This window comes from Epinephelus fuscoguttatus, linkage group LG9, assembly GCF_011397635.1.
Source record: "Epinephelus fuscoguttatus linkage group LG9, E.fuscoguttatus.final_Chr_v1".
In the NCBI taxonomy this organism is placed as follows: domain Eukaryota; kingdom Metazoa; phylum Chordata; class Actinopteri; order Perciformes; family Serranidae; genus Epinephelus; species Epinephelus fuscoguttatus.
Genome location: NC_064760.1, coordinates 15,918,955 through 15,934,993, shown reverse-complemented (window position 1 = coordinate 15,934,993; position 16,039 = coordinate 15,918,955). Strand labels below are relative to the sequence as shown.

Below are 16,039 nucleotides of genomic sequence, written 5' to 3'. Positions count from 1 at the left end.
CTTAGTTGGTAACTATTTCTGTCAGCCATTATGGGCTGGGCAGGTAGTGCACTGTGGGTTTATCAGAGCTTTTTTGCTAAAAAAAAAAATGCAGCCTAGGAGGGTTGATGAGTGGCGTTTGTGGGTGAAAAACCAAAACAAGCTAAAAGATGCTAAAACACTGTAGATTTAAGGGGAATTGCATAGTCAGGTGATAGTTCTCTGTGAGTTAGATTCATTTGGAGATACTGACTCAATCCACAAAAGAAAAGAACACTATAAAACTTCCCGGCACCATTATCAGTTCATTACAAAAACTCCTCTCTGGTCTGCACTCCTACACACACATAAACGCATTTTATCTTCCTGAAGACCTCCTCCTCCAGCGTCTCCTCCTGACTGAAATGTTTATTTGAATGTGTCTCACTCCAGATTGGTCATCACCAGAACGCATTCAACACTGCAATTCAACTCATCATCACAGCCATCTTTGCCTCCATCCCAATTAAGCTTAATTACACATGAGGCAGCCGTCAAAACAAAAGCCACCGCTCCTTTAAATCATCTCCCCCTTTTTTAATTTTTTTTGGAGTGAGGAAGGAAAACACACAAGGAGGAGAGAAAAAAAAGCAGGCGAAGCCACTCTGTCACCAAAATATCCACACATACTGGCACGCAATCCGACACTCCCCTTCAACACAAGCACCAACACACAGACTGACTGACCAGCGCTGTCCAGCCGCCCTGAAGCGCAGAGCCTGCTGTGTGGATGTGTGCAGCCCCCTGGACTTGGTGGGAGGGGGAGAAGTTTCCCCAAAGACAAGCTTGGATCACTGAGAGAGAGACGATGCCTTCCTCCTCCTTCAGCCCAGTCTCACCAGCTGCTCAGTGGATTTGCTGATTTCCGAAATTAATTTTCTGCAAGTTATTCAACGGGACTGAGGGGAGATTTGAAAGCAGAGGATGCTCCCACAGGTCATTCGGATTCTGTATGTCTTGTCTTTCTGCTTTTTCCAAGGAGGCTTTATCAGGTGAGGCGCACTAACATTTTCATCCTCTGTGTGTTTGGGCGAGTGTTTCCTCTCTGAACTGCTTGACGTTAACTTTTCCACCATCAGAGTCGCACCACATCTCATTTCGTTGACTTTTCACTATGTAGCTTTCTAGATAATTATCCGCTGTTTTTTAAAATTTATTTCGAAGGCAAATAAACGAGTTTAAGCTCCCTCCAACTAACTATCCATGTAATTGCACAAGAAAAAAAAGCCTCATACAGAGCGGTAGATGCGAGCGGACGCATGATTTCATACAGATAATCCAGCATTTTACGCACAGCGCAAACTAGGATCTCTCGTCACCAACTCACAATTTCATATCATGGTTGCAGTTTGTAAACAGGCAGCGCATGCAAATTTAGTCACAAGCGCTCATGCAAACGATTTACTATGAAAATACAGCATCAGATATGAAACCTTGTTGTCTCAGTGTCCGGAGAAAACCTGTCCTGATCGCAAACTACCTGTGGAATTCCCGCTCGTATTGCATGATCGATTGGTGGCGTTGGGGGAGGTGAAAGGGTAACGTTAAGTGTGTGATATAATATTCATGGGGTGATTAACAATTTACCAGCAACATGTGGACAACGAGCTCGCTGGGAAGCATCACAGTCATTGTCATGCATGCACACAGAGAATGTGCATCTCTGATGTTTTCAGACACAGCACGAAAAGTGTTTAGCACATGTGCAGAGTGGATTAAATTATTGTAAGAAAAAGGGGACAAGCTCCAGTCAGTGTGTGTTCAGTGTCTGGGGACACAGGAAACAAAAACACCTCCCTCTCTCCCCTCTTTCCCCTTCTGTATTCTCTCAGTTTATCCAATCACACACCTCATGTCTCCCTTTCCTTATTCGCTCACTCAGATCATCTACCAGCAACCAAGCTCCCTTTTTCTCTCCTCCTTCTATCCTTCCTTCCGTCCTCCGTCCTCTCTATCCTTCTTGGTGGCAAAAACTTTTATTTGCAGCGAACACTTTCCTTATTTCATGCCCTGCCAACCTCAGGTGTGAGCGAAAGGGAATTAAGATCTGCATAATCCTGGAGCGGAACAGAGCCGTGACTCCGTGAACCCAGGGGCGAGGAGAGCAGCTCTTAGCCTGGAGAGCAGTCAACTGACAGCACCTCCTCTCAGAAATTATATGCTCTTCTACCAGCCTCTCTGCTCGCCTGGTAGGGAGGGAGGGAGCGAGAGAGAGGAAAGGAAAGGAGCGAGGAGGAAGAGGAGGGCAGGTGTAAAAGGCAGGCAGAATCTGATAAAGGTGTGGAGAGGTAGAGGGGGAGAGATGTAGAGTGAAAATGGGAATGGAGCAAACTGGGATGGAGAGAAATGTGAACAAGAAATTGAGCGGGTGATTCATTTAGCTGGAGGCGGCGGGGAGATTAGTGAAGTGGAGGACGGGGCCGGGAGATGGAGAGAAATGGTTCAGATAGGGAAGGAGATGAGATGAAAAAAGGTGGGGGTGGGTGTGAGAGACAGGAAGTGTAAGAGATTTGAAAAAAAGATTGTCATGTAAAATAGTGCACAAGCTGGATTAGTGCTGTACGATGGGTTTCGAACTGGATGAAGTCGACAAAAGAAAATGAGAAAGAGGAGTGAAGGGTGTAATAAATAAAGTTCATATCATAGTCTGAGAGAGTGGTGGCACAGGGTGGGGAGATCTGTGTGTGTGTGTGTGAGGAAGAGAGACTGTGTTGTGTCTTGTATTGTTGCAACACTTCAGGCCTGTCTGACCTGGATGTAAACTTGAGAAGAAAATCCAGAATCTGGTTTCCTGAACCTGTTCTGCCATGAAGTTTAGCTGCGTGTTGGTTTTATCACCATCTTATTAAGGCAGCTTTCAGGGGAGAAATACAAGACAAAATACATCTTAATTAGAGAATCTCCAAAGTAGTTGTTTTATGACCAAAGTGTTATGTTGCATTGACCTTCATCGTTGCAGTGTGCAAAGGCTTGTTAGTCAAAATAGCTTAAAGTTTATTTTTTGTTCATTTTTCAGCTTTTTTTTGTTCAACAGTGTATGTTTTTGGTGTCCTCATACAATGGTTTGTATATCATATAATGAATTAGCACCCAAAGAATGGCATTGCCACATTAGGCCCGTTTCCACTGAAGAAGTTCCTGGTACTATTTGGGGGGCAGGAACTACTACAGGAACGTCTCCTCGCTCGGCCCTCTCAACCGCCGTGTCTCCACTGAGAGAGCGGAGTAGGAGGAAGGTTCCTGTAAAGTTACCGGGCTCTGGATGTGATGTAATCGTTGCGCGACCATTTTGACCGGGGCAACGTAGCGGCATAGTGGCGTAGGGACGCTGTTAGCTGTTAGCCAATAGCGGTGTCTGTAATAACTCACTGAACTCACAAAGTTGCCCGTGAAAAAAATATTTTTTCTAGCGGATGTCTTAGTTACAACATGATTGAGCTAATTGGAGTAGTTTCATGTCGTTTCCGACAACGGGAGGCTTTTAACAGATGACGTCCTGATGTTAGCTTTGCTGCTGCTGTTAGCTGTCCCTGTCAGCTGCAGCCACTACTGATGCTTTCTAGACATCGTGATTTCCCAAAACTGAATAAATACCACACATATCAACACAAAACTGCTTTGCTAGCTCAATCATATTGTAACTAAGAAAAAATATGTTTTTCACAGACTGGTTCTTGAGTTTGTTTACATGGCGGTGGAAGCTATGAACGAGCTAACCCTCGTCTGCTGACTTTTAAAAATACTGGCTCTTTTATTGCTTTCTGTTGACGTCACCTTCCGCCTTGAGTATATCCAATCAGCACCATGTAACCCCCAAGCTCCAGCCAGGAGTTTCTCGGGGCTGTTCTAAGTACCTACTCCGAGGCAGGGACTTGTTTAGCCCCTGTAAAAGTTCTGGAACTCTGTCCTTCGGGGGTGGTGCCCCGTAAATTTACCCCGAAGTTCCTGTGGTGGAAACGGGCCTATTATGTACCTCACGTAAAGTTACCTAGGTTAGGTTTAGGAAAGTAAAGATTCATAAGTTAGGTTAGAAGTATTCTGATTTATTCCTTAGTATACATTGTATTTCTAGCAGGGCTGTCAAGTGATCAAAAAATGTATCTAATTAATTACATGCTCTTTGATTAATTTATCTAAATTAATGGCAGACATCAATTTTTGCTGTGAAAGTATTTTAAAAATTTCAATTAAATTGATTTTTAGCAGATGGGTGGTAGTAAAGCTGCTGGATTTTGGACACAATTGTCCCTCCTGTCTTCTACCACCGCAACTGGTCTGCAGCTCATTGCAATCCATTTTGCAAGGGACTCAGTTAGTCGGTCACAGGTAGACTCAGTTTGCATCTTAACGCCTGGTCAAGTGTATCTTGACGAGGCTGGCTGCTAGCGCTAGCATCAGAGGCTGCTAGCTCAGGCCTCCGGGTTCGTTGCTAAATGCTTTGTGTTGAGGTGATATTTCAGGTTTGATGTACTCTGATGGTACAAAAATTCCTTACTGCAGAAACTGCAGAGAACAGTGCTCCTATCAACAGTTTCATCTGAACGTTTCATTCATGGGACCAAGCGTCGTCGTCTCATCTGTCGCCATCATGTGACAAAGCCACTCTGGCCTTAAATGACACACCAGGTCAAAGGGCTCCAGGGAACACGATTAATCAGCTTTAATTTTTTAATGCATTATTTTTTTCTGTGAGTAATTTATCAAAATGAAGGTGTTATTTTGACAGCCCTAAGTCCTTCTGTTTTCTGGTGAATTAGCTTGAGGTAGTGTATGGTACTGTAAGTTCGGACTGGATTTAAATTCATTTCTGATTTTGGAACTGATTACTTTATTTAGCAAAAGAATTGAAGTCCTGAAATGTTAAATGTTTATTACACTGTTTGAGCCAATGAGTATCTTCATCTTTTGGTGACATTGCACTCTGTGTCAGTAGAGGGCAACAACATGGTTATAGTGGTGGCACTCACTATTACACATAATAACCACGGTAACACCTGTGTTTTTCTACTCTGACATGTCAAAAAGTTGGCCATGAAAAAGGCTTACAGACAGAACACAAGCACTTTTGCAGCACAGGGGTTTGTGGATTTGCTTTGCCTAAACAGAATGAGCCATATAAGAAGTTTGACGACATAGAAGTCTAACACTTTTTATTTATCTTGATCAGATAATGAGGAAACAAGACGAGGAATCTGACAGAACATCCACTGCCAGCTTTCGCTCACTACATACTAGTTTTTGATTTAAGGTGCGTAGGTGCATAGCCCGGCTCCAGTGGAAGCTGTGAGCACTCAGTTGGGGACTATAAAGAAACTCGACATATCGTATAGTTAACTCTGATTTGCAAGCTCCTCCATCTGGCGTGGAGTGTCATTAACAAGCAGAACTCAAGTCGTGCTACTTGCATTTGTTCACAGTGGGGTCTTAAACAGCAGTTTGGATTTGTGCAAGTTTCGATTTTGTTTCTGGCACACTGCTACTCCAAGAACTATATACACCGAGAGACTTTGCTCACTCTATTGTGAGATTTCTCAGAACGATCACACATGCTGACTTCACCAGCATGTGAAGATCACAACAGCGGACACACAAATTGTGCAAATGTATCCACGGCCTCTGGTCATCTGATGTGTGTGTTTGTGTGTTCATTGGCAAATTGAGAGTGAAGCGTAGTGAATTGCATTGAAGTGAAGGGCAGTGAATCGCACCAAGGATCCCTGCTGTCCTTGCCTCCAGTCAGTGAGAGATCATGAGTCAGAACTGGAAATATCAAAGAAGTCGTCTTATCATTCGATGGTGCTCGGTCCTCAGAAGCCCAGTTATTGGGTGACCTCTTAATAGTGTGTGTGCATGTGTTTGTGTGTGTATGCGAAAGAGAGAGAGAGATCAATTAAGGGGGAAGGCATACCGTCTTTCCCTCTTGACTGTAGCTAATTAATTCAAGTAGATAATGGCTTTACTTAAAGTCATCAAGTCGTCAGAAAATGGGTCAGTGGCAGAATTATAGAAATAAACAACTTATGTGAGTGACATATTTGGAGATGAACATTAGTTGAAAAAAATGCTTTTTTCCGGGTTGGAATATAACAAGGAAAGTTATTTTCTACTTTAGAGAAAAGACTTTACTGCTGAGTCACGCTCCTTTTCTCATATTTGGTTTTAAATATGTGGGTTTGTTTTAATGTGCTGTCACTGGGAAAAAATCCACCTAAAAGTTTGAACACTGTTAAAAAACTACTTGGGATTTGCGTTTCAGTGTCCATTTTGTTTTCCCCACGATGCCCAATTAAGTTGATGTATATGTCACTGAGATACTTCTAGTGTTACTGCAAGTGTGTTTAATAGCAGAAAAATGCATATAAATGATCATTTTATAAATGTCAGATTTCAGAACCAAAGAACAAACCATCTCTAGTTTGCAGCAATGTCCCAAAATCTGTGTTTTTAAGGCTGAGAGCTCATTATTTTCAGTTTCAAATCTCTGTTTGTGTGAACAGTGTGCTCTTACAGCAGGAAGCAGAACAACTTTTAATGTCTGTTCTGTGAAAGTTAGTAAAAATTAGAATGATGAGCCTCACCAAGGGTCCCTTTCATACCAGATTTCAGCTGTTGTCGGGCATTATATCAGCATCATCTCATAATATACAGTACTTCTGCACAGTTTAAAAACTGCAAGTCAGACAGTTTAAAGTACAGGGAGAGGAGGAAGGTTTGGGACTGGTCAGTGTGAAGAGGAATGGATGATAACACTTTGTACCAAATGACATCCCTGAGGATAACTCTCCTTTAACACAGTTAACTTTTCCTCCTGAACGCCAACTTCTCATTTTAAGGGCAAGTGGCTACAGGTTTAGTGATTCAGAACATTTTCCCTCAAATGCTGACAATATGAAGTGCAGACAATGGCTGTACTTGTTACTTATGAGGTACTAAAATTACTTTAAGCTCATGTAATAACCAGTTGTTTAAGGGTAGAGTCGTTTTTCTTTAAGTGAAAGTTTACCCCACAATCAAGAACACATATTTTCCTTACCTGTAGTGGTATTTATCAGTCTAGATTATTTGCAGAGAGTTGGAGATATCAGCCGTAGAGATGTCTGCCCTCTCTTCAGTATAATGGAACTAGATTGCACTCAGCTCGTGGTGCATAAAAAGCCTAAAAAAATGAAAACATTTTTGAAAAACTCAACTGCAGTGTCTCTATTCAGAGATCATGACTTGGTTACCCAAGATAATCCACAGACTTCGTTGTGAACAATTTCATGTATAGGAACTATTTTCTTTCTACGGATCTACACCCACCAATTGTATCACTGTGCAGACAAAAGTGTGCATCTACAGCTAGTTCACTCAGCACCACTGAGCTAGCTAACGTTACAGTTTAGCCGGGGAGGACGCCATTAATGTTTATATCTGGTGCTGCACAAGACTCATCCATGACTAGATGCAGGCTTCAAGGCTTCATTTTTTAAGGGACTTTTTGTAAGTTTTTAAATATTTTACATGTTTTGTTTTTCTTTTTACTTTTTGGCACTTTGAGCCATTTACTTTAACTATACTGAAGAGAAGGCAGACATCTCTACAGCTGATATCTCCAACACTCAGCCCTACAGGTTAGGGGGAAAAGACGTATTTTTAATTTTGGGGGAAACCGTCCCTTTAAGGCTCACTCACAGCAGCATTTAAATGGCAAAGTTTTAATTTATGCCAATTAATTGCAGTAATCACTACAATCAGTATTACATGTAGCTTTCTTTGGAGGTGCAGGGTTTTGCCAACTGAGATGTTTTTGTTGCACTGGATTGATATGACACGGAACTGTTTTCCCCCATCGACCAATCACTTGGTTGAAGAGTACTGTAGGTGGAAGTTCAGTCGACCAAGATTTTCTTTGGTTGACTACAGACTTACTTTGGATGTATGTATTTCTGTAAATTATCCTGTTAGTGACAGGACTAACTGACAGTTGGCAAGTTCTTACAAGATTCTGACAAGTTTATTAACTCTGTATGGAAGTAAATTCTGAACATGCCAGAGTATTGCCCAGTACAGTGAAAATAAAAAGTAAGAGCTATTGAGACAGACTAAGGGTGCTTTCAGAGCTAGAGTTTGCTTGCTTTGGTCCGAATCAGAAAGTTGCGTAATTGCCTAGACTTGGTTTGTGTTCTCACTGCAGCATTTACAAGCGGACCAGATCAAATGGGTGCATTGATTGGTCAAAACTTCCATGCAGGAAAAATCCAGGAAGTAAACAAAAAGTTGAAGAGTGAAGAGTGACGAGTACACTTGCAAGATAAATGTGACACTTTCTAATGTCACAATGGAGGGACAACTATGCAGGTTGATTTTAGCGCTGCTCATCGTTGTTCATTTTAGTCAAACCATACAGTTTGAAAACGAGGCGCGGCTCCAACTAGAAAACAATGTTTTGATGCATTGGATGTGCTGAATGTGCATATTAAGGCAGTACAGGAGGAGGTGCACATGTCATGTGACTGCAGTTGGTTCAGATCCAGGTCGGAACACGTTCTCACCACAAACAAACCGCACCAGCGTTCATTTGTAACCGGACCAAGACCACCTCTTCAAGAAGGTCTCGGTCCGGTTGTTTTGGTGCGCACCCAATGCGATTGCTGTGTTCACACCTGCCCAAACGAACCGCACTTAGGGGGCAAACAAACTTGAGTTCGATTGACCCGAACCAAACAGGGCAGGTGTGAAAACACCCTAACACTGACATGTTCCTAGCTGGCTAGCATCTTAGCAGTTAGTTCACTAGCCAGTTTACCAACTAGACCTTGAAGTACTCTCTATGTCATCTTTATGTCTGGAGAAAGAAGTTTGTTGTGCCACTTCCTGGTGTGACTGGGCCTTAAAGTTATTGATCAAGGACTTAAGCTGCTGTTGAACTCATTGGAAGTGAGTCAAGATGGTGCACAGTAAAATCAAATTTAAAGTGAATAAGGGTTTCCTGAGGGAAAAGGATCAGTCAAGGCAGTAAATAAAAAACACTTTGCTTAAGCCAATATGTGCTTAAAATGTCTCGTTGAAATGACTTGTTTTGTTTGCTTTCAAGGCCCTCTCCAAGGAGCACCTGTTAAACAGCAGAAAAACAGCGTTCCTCACAGGAAACACTCTGGAACAAAGTAAACACAATTTAGCTAGTCCAAACTTCAAAAGCTCAGTTGTTGGCCGGCGAGGACACAATCTTTCTGTGATAGCTTTTAATTAAATTCTGATGGTAGTCCCAGCTGGTATGGAAGTATCTGCAACAGCAAAGTAATATCTGGAGGCTAGTAAACAGTAGAGGGAAGAGGAAAGTAAAGATTGTGTGCCTTCACTCTAAATGTTTCTCAACCAAAAGGAGTTGAAAATGTGGCTTGTCCCTTAGAAAAATATGTGCATGCGAAAACTTGGATGAGAAAATGCCATTTCCACCTGAGAATCTGACAAAGAGAGACGACTTTTAGATTTGAGATTGTTGCATTCAAAGCAGTATGTGTCATATGTTTTGAATTCAAATGCAGGGTTTAATTTTTTTTTTTTGTACACAGCACCCTGAAAAAACTGCAAACCAAATGTCACTGAGATTTCACCTTGAGTTAGACTGTCACAAACACTTTTAGGGCTCTCTTATCCCTTCCAAAAAACACAGGAAATCCCCGCGCACTTGGCTGATACACAGACCCGAGCAGCGAGGAGTGCTGACGAAAAGGAAGCGTGAAAGGAGGACAGATGGGATGTTTACATGGGTTAATGACTAAAAAATGAGAGCCAAGCTGGAGACAAGAGTCGAACAGACGGTTAGCTCTCCACATCCAGCGCCGCCGTGAACAGTAGTGGCGTACTTATCAATGAAATGTGAAGACGAGGGACACAAAGGAAATTCATCAAAAGATAAACAAAGAGTTTATATTTTTGCGCTGGTAAGCTTTGAATTCCACTGAGGATATGCTGAAAATTTAATTGTAGCTTATCAAAACAAAAAAAAAGAAGCTTCAAACAAGTCATGATTCATTTTGCTCGTTCTCAGAGGAATGTCTGGATTTTTTTTTCTACGACTGGTTTAATTTTTCACACTGAAACACTTGCTTTAAGCCAAACTTAACTAACCTCCCTGCTGATTATAAATGTTTGTAGTGAGAAACTTTTAATGAAAAAGGGAGTTGGTGGGCAAACATACTTGGCCACACAGTTGAATCTAAAATCCCTGACAGGAAAGCGGTGTCTGACACAGATCTGCTCATTGCTTCAGTGAGCATTAGATTTGTGTTTGGATATATGGTGGAGGTGACAGCCTACTGATGGTCTCAGCAGTCAGCCAGCGCCTTCAGTGTTAGGCTGACACCTCAGGCTGAGAGATGTGACTGATGGTTTTTCTGCCCATTTCAATCAAACCACATATGACCTTTCTTGTTTCTGTTATACAAAATGTGCAAGACAACCTCCTCTGCCACATCTTAAAACATAGTTATTTTCACTGAGATCCTGATGCTGGAGAATAAAAACAGCAGTTTTGTCCTCAGGCTGTATCCATCGCCTGAAAAATGGCAATCATATTTTCTCTCATTAAGAGTCTCACCATGAGTTTAGAAAGCTATACTCAAAGACATCTTACAAAAATGTTATTTTTCATCCTGAAGGAGAAATGGGTGTCTCTCCCTGCCTGGCCCACACTAAACCATGTGTTTGTGACATGCCTGTGCTGCCAGCGGAAATCAATACCCCAAGCCACTGAATAATAAATGCATCATGAAGTGTGACTGATGGGCGTCAGATCAGGGTAAACTTTTAATCCTCACAGATATGTAGCCAGCTAATGCTGAGCTGCAGGAGCATTAAAATGCAACATTGTCCATTGGTCATGCAGGGAACCACCAAACCCTTTCAAGCGGTTCAAACTAAAATGTGTTTTTGTGCTTCCTGCAGATCACTGGCTTCACACACATGCAGGGGGAAAGTTGTGCCAGAGGTAAAAGACAGTATTGACTTAAATGTATCACCTCATGGCTACAACCCTGCGAACTGCAATGCGAGTAGATTTAGTCCAATATTGACCTCCAAATCAGAAAGGCGATGATGTAGGTCTCTGCTACAGCAAAAAATGATCAAATAAAAGCTACTCTAACAGTTTTAGGTCAATAATAGATTCAGTTACTATGTATAATGTAAAAGGGGGCACTCAAAGTGACAAATCACAGAGAATTATTACCCATTTCTGCAGGTCCCCTCAGCTCTATGGAGCATTTTAGCATCTTTCAGCTCATTGTTTTGGTTTTACGGCCCATAACTTTATTGTTTCGGTTCAGTCTGACCAGCAATGTTTTCATGTGCAGGCAACTGTTTTCAGTGAGAAAGCTCTCATAAACCCTACTGTACACTAGTTGTCCTACACTGAACAGCACACAGACAAATTTTCAAATGTTGGAATCAGGTCATGACAGTTTTGCTTGGGTTGTGGTGCACTCCCGTGATTTCGATCATTTGATATGAGGTGGTCATCAAACTCAGACTGAGCTCTCTTAAGTCAGTCAGTGTTTCTCTCGCCTTGGCGTTCTGATAAAAACAAATATATTATCCAATTTTTTTAGTCTTTAGTCTTGTCAGCAACCAATGGCTGCATTCTCTCCAGTACACAGGGAGCAGCAAACCAGATAGACAGTAAACATGGAGGAGACTCCTGGAAGGCTGAAGAACGTGGACAAGCCTTGGTTCTCTTGGACTTTAGAAAAGGAGGAGAAACTTGTGAAGCTGTGGATTGTCCAAGAGTTGGTGTTTAATTTGGCGCGTATCTGGTCCACAGACCAGCACTTAGTTCAGTGAGAAATCTCAATTTTTGATCTTGTTTTGTTCTTCACCCACTGAAATAGTGCAGTGGCTGGAAGGGAGTTGAGGCCATAAAATCCAAAATTTTAGACTTAAGTCATTTTAAAGTCTTTTCAAAGTCTTCTCGTGTATGGTGCATTAAGAGGCAGGTGTTTTTCTTAGGAGTGAATATTTCACTTGGACAGAACTGTGAACATCCAAATGTTTTACTTCAAAGTCTTGCTCCTCACATGGCTTTGTTGGAGGCATCATGGAGGTTATGATTTCGGTTTGGTTTGTTTGTTAGCATGATTATTGACATGAAACCTGTTGGAAGGGCGTAGCATGTGTCAGGGAAGAACCCATTAAATTTTGTCGGAGCAGATACCCAGATTACTGCAAGGTCTGTGCTCTCTGAATGCCCTTCGAGTTAATTAATTAAACACAACAAATATCGTTGAGCCAGTCTTGTGTAGGCTTTGGACTTGACAAGCTTTTGGCTACATGGACACATACTGTATATTTGTTTACCTCTGAGGAAAGTCCCGTACCACAGCTTTTATGTTAGCACTGCAAGCTTGTCTGTTATCACTACTGACAATGAACAAACTCTACAGTCAGACTGCCAGTTTGCAAAAAGACCTTTCAGCACTTACTGTACTAGTCACAGCAGGTAAGTCAAAAATTAATTGAATTGCTCTGGCTACAAGGGGAAGAAAGGCCACATAGCTGATGTGGGTACAGTGCAGGCCTCAGGCGGCTTCACTGAGGTTATAAAACTACAGTTGTGTTTAAAAAACACATGTGCGCATTCGTTTCAACATCTTTCACTCTGAGCACAGATCAAACCAACGCAGCATACTGTGTTTGTCAGTGTCTAGGTAACAAAATATGTGACACAGTGGTAGGGCAATTAAGTGGACCTCTCCACTCCTGTTCAGATTAAAATGGCCACTTATTGACTGGAGCAGCACTTTGGCTCTGAGGTTCACTGCTGTAGACCATTAAGTTCTCTGCAATTAGGAACATGGAGTGGGGACCCATTATGAAACCCTCCATCATGTCATTACGTCTGACCATACAGTCCGTGCTGATTAAACCTCACTTTGGGGGAGAAGGGAACATGTCTCCTACAAAGCCAGACCTCATAATATATGGTTGGGTGAAAGAAACAGTGGAGTCAAACTGAAGCTCTGCTTTGTAATTGAATCAAAACTGAACCATTAACTGAACCATTAAGAATGGCCGCAGTGCAATAAATCAGTAATTACAGAAGCCTGTAATTTATCAGCCAAATACTGCAGGCTAAAGCTAACAGTAGCAGAACATACTGCACTTATATTAATCATAAACCCAAGTAAAATGTACTCCTCAGCCAAACCCACTAGATTTACATTTGGTCATTTTGGCTATTATGTAGGAAATCTAAATTTGTCCTATAAATTGAGTGCTACAGTACAATATATGATTAAAAAAATATTAGGTATGTACATTATATGATAGGATTTAGGCTGAGACGTCGCAATTTTGTCAAAGGATTGGACAAGTACAGTACAAGTAAAAAATACAGAAGTGAGATATGTGATAAGCTAATAATGCGTATGGACTTCTCATTGTAATTAAGATCAAACTTTAACATTATAACCTAGTTTTAACTCATTACAGGTATACTATGCAGGAATTATCGGTTGCTGTTTGTAACCAGTATCGCCAGCGAAAGTGAAAGCCAACCAGGATTCACTCTCGTTTTGGAATGAACTTAATCGGCTTGTCGTTTTGCCTCTATGTTTGCATTTTGTTTGTTTTGTGTCCATGATTTTTGTAGCTTCCTCTTGGAGGTGTGCTGCTTGTGGTCTGGTCGTTACTGTTTTATAAAATCCCGACCTCACTTGCAAGCTGTGTTTAGGAGCGTCCTGATGTTAAGGGATTATTTCTGTACGAGTCTATTCAATGAAGTGAAGGATAATCCTGCACAATATACCTTTAAATCCCTCCCTATTCATACATTTTATTTTTTTTAGGATTTTTTAAAAATTTTTGGACTGCTTTGAAGGTACTTTAAGGGTAGAGAAAAATCATAACCTCAGAGTTTCACCGGTACACTCTGACAGTAATTGTGCGTTGGCTGGGTCCAGATTCGATCCATCATTCAATCTATCAATCCATGGATCCATCGATTCAATCCACTGTTTAACAGGGGAGGCGGCCTATGACACCACTTATCCCCCACTCACAGTGCAGTCTGGGGATCCCTCCCCAGATGATTTAACACCCATTCCCACCAGGACTCATCTAACCCTAATAACATACAAGATCGCTGGATGGGTCAACGACTCACATGTGACCTTAACGACTCTTTAAGGGTTCACACCCACACAGAGTTTAAAGCCTGTGACTCCGCACCAGTCCGTTAGAGCTCAAGAAGCCTCTTGGATGAGAGGCGAAACGTCTTTAAAAAAGTCAAGCAAGTCCAGTTGCCTACTGTATAGCACTTCTGATAATGCATCAGTGTGCACTTAAAATTACGTTAGATTCAGGCAGATACACTGGTCTCTAGTGACTGGTTAGGGAAAATTGAATCCTCTTCCTCACCACAATCAGAGTGGACGCAATGTCAGACTGAAAATGGAAACAGCGTGTACCGAGTTGACAATTCTGTCTGAATATCAGGCAAAACTGTATCTGCATGTTTTTGTTTTGTTTTTTAAAATGACCACAATCGCCACAAGGACAAAGAGTTTAATCTTTCAATTCATACAGTGCATTTTAAAAGTGTGCTTTGCCGATTTTCAACCAGCTTTTATCAAAACAATGTGGGAAGTATGTGTAAATGAAAAGTGGTAATATTCCCTCCATCGAAACAGTGCTTAAATATTCGTCATCATCCTCCAACAAAACTCCACCGGCTGGTTCTCGGGCTGTTGCTTGAACTACACAGGCTCCCAGGAAGTGCACCAGCTTTAAAGCCAGTTTTTGTTGTGGCCAAACAGTGGTACTGCAATTTCTGGGTTCCATCATGTGATGCACTGTAAAACTAGGCAGTATCACATATTTATCAGGATTATGTATCACCTATTTCTCGCCTGCAGTGTTTTTAGAAATACATCTGAGGGCCGTGTTTAGCTGTAGTAGCAAGAGTTTGTGAACAGGAAGTGGGTGCCATACTGTTTCCTGCACAGAGAAAATGGAGGCTGAAAAAACTGAGATCAAATGGTAAAACTAGGCAACACTGATCAAATATAAACCAAGATCATGAGACCGAGCTGCCTGTTTCCCACCTCAAGTGTTTTCAGGATCAAAAGGACATGTTCGCATGACATCACCCACCAGCAGGAGACTTCATTTGTCTGGTACAGCGCACTGCATTCTGGTAGTTGAAGGTGTTCTCCCTCTTGCACAAACACCTCCTTTTTCTCTGTTTTTTTTCTGGTTCTGTAGCACCAAGTATTTTTGTCGCTCTTCTGCATACATGTCCTAGTTATATTAAAAGGTTGTCTTTCCAGCAGTGAAATACTTCTTAAGTGTGACTATTTTGTAGTACCACCAGAATGTAAAAGTTCTACATGTGCTAGCAGCCCAAGTTTATCAAACCTACCTTGTCCAGGGAAGAAAAGATGCTTGCTCATGCTACTGTTTGCAATGGTGCACTTATAATACTCACTGAGGAGCATTCCTATGACTGTAACGTAACATCTCACTGATTAAAAAAGCCTCGGTGTGGCTTGTGTACACTCTTTGATCCTCTCAGACATGGCACATAGAAACACCCAGGTCACTCATACAAGAAAACCGTGGCCCAGCTGCAGTGAAAATAAAAGCCAAAGCAACAAACAAATCGTCCCTCTTCCTCCATTTTACTCCAGCCAAGGTCACACATGACCAGTGGAGCAGAAATTTGTCGGGCAGTAAAGAGGGGCCGAGAGGGTCGTTGAGGGGGATTTTACAGCTGTGTTCGTAAGATAACACAATGGCAGTAAGGGTGGGGGGTTCTCTCCTCTCCAGGAGCATGAAATGAGAGTGGTCCATGTTGGGATACAATGCAGGAGTCTGTGTAATTCCTCTGCACACTCAATGAATTAGTACCTGATGTTAGGGCACACAACACTCACACATGACGGGAAGAACAAAATTACATGCACAAGCCCCAGTCAGAATGATGCACTGGTGTCCATGAGCTGCTTTGTGTATGAGCCACAGTAGGTATGTTTTCCCTTAT

The 16,039-nt window shown here is 41.9% G+C and overlaps 1 protein-coding gene across 3 annotated transcripts in view; it reads left to right on the top strand.

The window, feature by feature from the left end:
• Positions 1-359: 359 nt before the first annotated feature.
• glra4a (glycine receptor, alpha 4a) overlaps positions 360-16,039 on the top strand; it is a 78,407-nt gene continuing 62,727 nt past the window's right edge. For all 3 annotated transcript variants that reach the window (XM_049586642.1, XM_049586644.1, XM_049586640.1), the window contains exon 1: positions 360-1,010. In XM_049586642.1, the coding sequence (XP_049442599.1) occupies positions 943-1,010 (68 nt within the window). In that variant the 5' untranslated portion in view covers positions 360-942. The remainder of the gene's footprint in view (positions 1,011-16,039) is intronic.